Here is a 7500-nt window from a genome sequence, read left to right as displayed (position 1 = left end):
AGAGGAGAGAGGAGGTAAAGGGAGGGAAGAAGGAGAAGAGGAGGAGAAGGAAGGAGGAAGAAAGAAGAGAGAAAATATACGTAAGGGAGGGAGGGGAGAGGAGAGGGAAGGAGGAAGAAAGAAGAGAGAAAAGATACGTAAACGCAGGGAAAGGAGGGGAGAAGGGAGGGAAGGAGGAAGAAGGAGAAGAGAGAAAATATACGTAAACGCATGCACACACATACATACACACACAGACACATATATATGCATGTATGTATAAACACACGCACACGCATACACACATGCACATACACACGCACAATCATACAAACATCCACATACACACGCACACGCATACAAACATCCACATACACACGCACACGCATACAAACATCCACATACACATGCACACGCATACACACATGCACATACACACGCACAAGCACAAGCACACACGTACATATATATGTGTCCATGCATGAAATCCTAGATTAAAAAGTTATATATCTCCACCTCTTTCTAGGCTAGTTTTTGAAACATTCTGCACAATCATACACAATCAATTTATCAATAAAATAGATAATGACGCTTTGAAACATTCTGCACAATCATATACAATCAATTTATCAATAAAATAAATAGTGACGCTTTGAAACACTCTGCACAATCAATACACACAATCAATTTATCAATAAAATAGATAGTGACGCTTTGAAGCATTCTGCACAATCATACACAATCAATTTATCAATATAATAGATAGTGACGCTTTGAAACATTCTGCACAATCAATACACAATCAATTTATCAATAAAATAAAATAGTGACGCTTTGAAACATTCTGCACAATCACACACAATCAATTTATCAATAAAATAGATAATGACGCTTTGAAACACTCTGCACAATCAATACACACAATCAATTCATCAATAAAATAGATAGTGACGCTTTGAAACATTCTGCACAATCATACACAATCAATTTATCAATAAAATAGATAATGACGCTTTGAAACAATCTGCACAATCATACACAATCAATTTATCAATAAAATAAATATTGACGCTTTGAAACAATCTTCACAATCATACACAATCAATTTATCAATAAAATAGATAATGACGCTTTGAAACACTCTGCACAATCAATACACAATCAATTTATCAATAAAATAAAATAGTGACGCTTTGAAACATTCTGCACAATCACACACAATCAATTTATCAATAAAATAAATAGTGACGCTTTGAAACACTCTGCACAATCATACACAATCAATTTATCAATAAAATAGATAGTGACGCTTTGAAACACTCTGCACAATCAATGCACAATCAATTTATCAATAAAATAGATAGTGACGCTTTGAAACACTCTGCACAATCATACACAATCAATTTATCAATAAAATAGATAGTGACGCTTTGAAACACTCTGCACAATCAATGCACAATCAATTTATCAATAAAATAGATAGTGACGCTTTGAAACACTCTGCACAATCATACACAATCAATTTATCAATAAAATTTATAGTGACGCTTTGAAACATTCTGCACAATCATACACAATCAATTTATCAATAAAATAAATAGTGACGCTTTGAAACACTCTGCACAATCATACACAATCAATTCATCAATAAAATAGATAGTGACGCTTTGAAACATTCTGCACAATCATACACAATCAATTCATCAATAAAATAGATAGTGACGCTTTGAAACATTCTGCACAATCATACACAATCAATTCATTTATAAAATAAATAGTGACGCTTTGAAACACTCTGCACAATCAATACACAATCAATTTATCAATAAAATAGATAGTGACGCTTTGAAACACTCTGCACAATCATACACAATCAATTCATCAATAAAATAGATAGTGACGCTTTGAAACATTCTGCACAATCATACACAATCAATTCATCAATAAAATAGATAGTGACGCTTTGAAACACTCTGCACAATCAATACACAATCAATTTATCAATAAAATAGATAGTGACGCTTTGAAACACTCTGCACAATCAATGCACAATCAATTTATCAATAAAATAGATAGTGACGCTTTGAAACACTCTGCACAATCAATGCACAATCAATTTATCAATAAAATAGATAGTGACGCTTTGAAACATTCTGCACAATCATATACACAATCAATTCATCAATAAAATAGATAGTGACGCTTTGAAACACTCTGCACAATCAATATACAATCAATTTATCAATAAAATAGATAGTGACGCTTTGAAACATTCTGCACAATCATAGACAATCAATTTATCAATAAAATAGATAGTGACGCTTTGAAACAATCTGCACAATCAATTTATCAATAAAATAGATATTGACGCTTTGAAACATTCTGCACAATCAATTTATCAATAAAATAGATAGTGACGCTTTGAAACACTCTGCACAATCATACACAATCAATTTATCAATTTATAGTTTTTGAAACATTCTGCACAATCATACACAATCAATTTATCAATAAAATAGATAGTGACGAATTAATCTTCATCTTTTTTCCATCTGCAACAGGATCCTCAGCGCTGATGTATGCGGTTGGCAAAAATCACATGGAAGTCGTGAAGATTTTGCTCAGTGCAGGGGCGTCTGTGAACCATCAGAACGCCCAAGGTAAGAAAACGCTATACCACAGTACATGAAGATATGTGTGTGTGTGGGGGGGGGGGGGTGTGGGGTTGTGTGCGTGTGGGGGGGTTGTGTGTGTGGGGGGGGGTTGTGTGTGTGTGGGTGGGGGTGTGGGTGGGTGGCGGGGGGGGGGGGTTGTGTGTGTGTGTGTGTGGGTGTGGGTGTGTGGGGGGGGGTGTGTGTGTGTGTGTGTGTGTCTCTTGTGTGTGTGTGTGTGTTAATAATGACGAAATGAACATCCACTACTCTCTACCTTAACATTTCCTATCTACCTCAACATCCACCTATTTCCCTGTAAACATTCCCCCCTCCCTCATCACCCCCTCCCCCCACCTCCCTTATCACCCCCACCTCCCTCATCACCCCCTCCCCCACCTCCTCCATCATCCCCCTCCCTCATCACCCCCCACCTCCCCCACCTCCCTCACCACCCTCCCCCCCCACCTCCCTCATCACCCCCCTCCCCCACCCTCCCTCCCCCACCCACCCACCCCTCCCCTCATCACCCCCTCCCCCCCACCTCCCTCATCACCCCCCTCCCCCACCTCCCTCATCACCTCCCCTCCCCCCCTATCTCCCTCATCACCCCCCCACCTCCCTCATCACCCCCTCCCCCCACCCCTCCCTCATCACCTCCTCCTCCTCCCCCACCCTCCCTCATCACCCCCTTCCCCACCTCCTCCCCCTCATCACCCCCCATCTCCCTATCATCACACTCCCACCCTCCCCTCATCACCTCCCTCCTCCCACCCTCCCCTCTCCCCACCCCTCTCCTCATCACCCACCCCCACCTCCCTCACACACCCCTCCCCCACCTCCCTCATCACCTCCCCCACCTCCCTCATCACCCCCCCTCCCCCACCTCCCTCATCACCCCCCTCCCCCACCTCCCCCACCTCCCTCATCACCCCCTCCCCCACCTCCCTCATCACCCCCCACCTCCCCTCATCACCCCCCTCCCCACCCTCCCCTTTCATCACCCCCTCCCCCACCTTCCACTCACTCACCCCCTACCTCCCTTATCACCCCTCATCACCCCCCCACCTCCTCCCCCACCTCCCCCCTACTCCCTCCCTCATCACCCCCCCACCTCCCTCATCACCCCCCCCCACCTCCCCCACTCCTCCCTCATCACCCCCTCCCTCATCAGCCCCCTCCCCCACATCCCATCACACCCCCTCCCCCACCCCTCCCTCATCATCACCCCCTCCCCTCATCACCCCCCCTCCCCCCACCTCCCTTATCACCCTCCTCCCCCCCTCCCCCACCTCTCCTCATCACCCCCCCCCCCACCTCCCTCATCACCCACCCTCCCCCCACCTCCCCTCATCACCCACCTCCCCCCCACCTCCCTCTCATCACCCACCTCCCCCCCACCTCTCCCTCATCACCCCCCACCTCCCCCTCACTCCCCCCACCTCCTCAGCCCACCCCCCCACCTCCCTCATCGCCCCCCCCCTTCAGCCTCCCTTCCTCCCTCAGGAAACACGGCGCTGAGCTGGGCGGTGGTCACTGGCAGCCCTTCCCTCGTGCAGGAGCTGCTGGCTGCAGGCGCAAGGACAGATCTGCGGAATATGGAGGGTGGGTGGCAGAAATTTTTATTTTTTTGTGGTGTTTTGTCTTGTTTTTTTTTTGTTTTTTTGTTTCATTGGTGTTTTTGTGGTGTTTAATCTTTTTTTTTTTTGTTCTGTTTGTTTTATTGGTTCTTTTTTTATTGGTTAGTTGTATTTTTTTTGTTCTGTTTTGTTGTTGTTTTTTCGTCTTTCATTGCTGTTATAGTGGTATTTTTATGCTTTATTCTGTTTGTTTTGTTGATTTTTTTGTTTTTGTTTCGACTTTTAATGCTGTTTTTGTGGTATTCATTTTATTTTTATTTGTTTATTGATTCTCTTTAATGTATTTAATTTTTTTGTTTGTTATTTATTGTTATCATTACCTCCACTAAGGAGATTATGATACGGACGTCACCTGTATACTAAAAGTGATTTTAATTAAAAGTGATTTTAATTAAAAGTGATTTTAATTAAAAGTGATTTTAATTAAAAGTGATTTTAATTAAAAGTGATTTTAATTAAAAGTGATTTTAATTAAAAGTGATTTTAATTAAAAGTGATTTTAATTAAAAGTGATTTTAATATAATTCTTTGTGTGAATATTTTCATTGCATCAGTGGCATTGCTCTGGCGGAGGTATGCGCCTTCCGAGTGCTTCCAGTTACCACTATCATCATTATCCTTATTATCATCCCCTAAATACCCCCCCAGGGACCTCGCCGCTGATCTTGGCAGCTGACAAGAACCACACAGCTGTTGTGAAGACCCTCCTAGCAGCTGGAGCCGAGGTCAATGCAAGAAGTGAAAGACAGGGTAATTTTATGCTCAATTTTGATTCTCTATTTTGATGTCTACTTAATTATCTAGATGTAATTAGGGAATCGTTTTGATATGTAGTGTGTGATTTGGTGGATTGTAGTGAATGTTAAAGTCATTTTGATGAGTGTAATTAAATATTTAATAAATTTAATTAAATTTAATTAGATTTAATTTAATTCAATTTAATTTTATTTTATTTAATTCAATTTAATTTAATTCAATTCAATTTAACTAAATTTAATTTAATTTAATTTAATTCAATATAATTCAATTTAATTTAATAAATACATTTAATTTGATTTAATTGTAATAAATGAGTGTAATTAAATAAATGATTGTAATTAAATATTTCTTACTGTTAAAGTTTGTAATTTATTGTTTAAGTGAATAATTAGTATTTTTTATTGTAAGAGTTATTATTTTATTATTTAAGTAATAATTAGTAGGTTTGAGTTAAGGTGCCAATATAAGTGCTAATGTACTCCATAATCATAATTAAAAGGGCCAGTATTTTTAGTATTTTATTATTTAAGTAATGATTAGTAGGCTTGATTGAGTTCAGTATAAGTGCTAATGTACTTCATAATCATAATTAAAAGGGCCAATATTTAAGGTTATTTAACCCTTAAACAAAATTTAAACAAAACTTTATTTTGTGGCTACTTGAGTATTGATTGATATCCGCTTGCTATATAAAGTTGGTTTAGTTCACAATTAGATGGACTTTAGAGCTGTTACTCGTTCTTTCTTATTCTTATAATTCTTATTATTATATGTATTATTTCTTTCTATCTCATTTTTTATTAGTTTTCCAAATCTACATCATATTTTAGATTTTTATTCCATTCTTAGATCCCAACTTAGATTTTTATACTAAACATCATATTTTCCCTCTTTTTTCATTTTATCTCTAAGATCCTGTTTCAGATGTTTGTCATTTATCATTTTGACTTCTGTATTTTCACTTATTATTATTCTCTCTCTCTCTCTCTCTCTCTCTCTCTCTCTCTCTCTCTCTCTCTCTCTCTCTCTCTCTCTCTCTCTCTCTCTCTCTCTCTCTCTCTCTCTCTCCCTAACTCCCTCCCCCTCTCTCCCCAACTCCTCCCCCCTCTCTCTTTCTCTCGCTCTCTCCCTAACTCCCTCCCTCCTTCCCTCTCTCTCTCTCTCTCTCTCTCTTTCTCTCTCTGCCTCTGTCTGTCTCTCGTCCTCTCTCTCTGTCTGTCTCTGTCTCTATGTCTCTCTCTCTCTCTCTCTCCCTCCCTCCCTCCCTCCCTCCCTTCCCTCCCTCCTCCCTCCCTCTCCCTCCCTCCCTCCTCTCCCCCTCCCTCTCTCTCTCTCTCTCTCTCTCTCTCTCTCTCTCTCTCTCTCTCTCTCTCTCTCTCTCTCTCTCTCTCCCTCTCCCTCTCTCTCTCTTCTCTCTCTCCTCCCTCCCTCCCTCCCTCCCTCCTCCCTCCCTCCCTCCCTCCCTCCCTCCCTCCCTCTCTCTCTCTCTCTCTCTCTCTCTCTCTCTCTCCCTCCCTCCTCCCTCCCTCCCTCCCTCCCTCCCTCCCTCCCTCCCTCTCCCTCCCTCCCTCTCTCTCTCTCTCTCTCTCTCTCTTTCTCTCTCTCTCTCCAGGATTATCGGCTCTGTACTGGGCTGCCAATAATGGAAATGCCATGATGGTTCAGGACCTTCTCGATGCCGGTGCCTTGATCGATATTCCGACAGATGCAGGTAAGTCTTTTAAAAAATATAAATAGATAAATGAATGATAGAGAAGTAAGGATAATGATGGGGAGAAAAAGAAGAAGGTAAAGATGATAGTAGGTAAAAAACAGGAAAAGTAAAGATAAGGATAGTATAAAAAGAGAAGGTAGAGACGAGTAAATAATGTAGAATAAATAATGATATATATTTTTTAAAAAAATCATCTAACTTTACAGTGATGGTAAAATACGATTTTGTGTTGATAAGATCTTTTTAAAAATGTGATAATAAAATAACAGATGGTTCAAGAAAGAAAAAAAAACAAGTAATAGAATTAAATACGAGAGATCAGAACTTAATTGAAGTTCTTATCGTTTTCCAGGCAACACTGCTCTCATCCGGGCATCTATAGCCAACCACCCGGACCTGGTAACACTGCTTCTGACCCGCGGTGCCGATGGCGATCACAGGAACAGCCAGGGTGAGGTGTTTTGCGGTGTTGGTAATAGGGAGAGGTGAGGTAGGGGGAGGGAGGAAGGGAAGGAGGGAGAGTGAGGGAGGGGGAGAGAAAGAAAAAGAGATGGAGGGAGGGGATACAGGGAGAAGGGAGGGAGGGAGAGAGAAAGATAGAGAGAGGGAGAGAAAGAAAAAGAGATGGAGGGAGGAGATACGGGGAGACGGGAAGGAGTGAGAGAGAGAAAGAGAGGAAGGGAAGGATGGAGAGAGAGAAGGAGAAAAGTGAGGGTGTTTTGCGGTGTTGGTAATAGGGAGAAGTGAGGTGGGGGGG

General features: G+C 41.4%; 1 protein-coding gene across 1 annotated transcript in view; it reads left to right on the top strand.

Moving 5' to 3' along the window:
* The window catches only part of LOC113806387 (ankyrin repeat domain-containing protein 50), a 36286-nt gene that overhangs the window by 15592 nt on the left and 13194 nt on the right, over positions 1-7500 (top strand). Inside the window, exons 6-10 of the mRNA XM_070118448.1 lie at positions 2541-2639; positions 4137-4235; positions 4919-5020; positions 6642-6740; positions 7096-7194. Of these exons, the coding sequence (XP_069974549.1) occupies positions 2541-2639; positions 4137-4235; positions 4919-5020; positions 6642-6740; positions 7096-7194 (498 nt within the window). The remainder of the gene's footprint in view (positions 1-2540; positions 2640-4136; positions 4236-4918; positions 5021-6641; positions 6741-7095; positions 7195-7500) is intronic.

The sequence above is a fragment of the Penaeus vannamei genome, chromosome 42, assembly GCF_042767895.1.
Source record: "Penaeus vannamei isolate JL-2024 chromosome 42, ASM4276789v1, whole genome shotgun sequence".
In the NCBI taxonomy this organism is placed as follows: Eukaryota; Metazoa; Arthropoda; class Malacostraca; order Decapoda; family Penaeidae; genus Penaeus; species Penaeus vannamei.
Note: the sequence above shows the minus strand (reverse complement) of the source record. Positions and strands in the feature narration are given on the sequence as shown.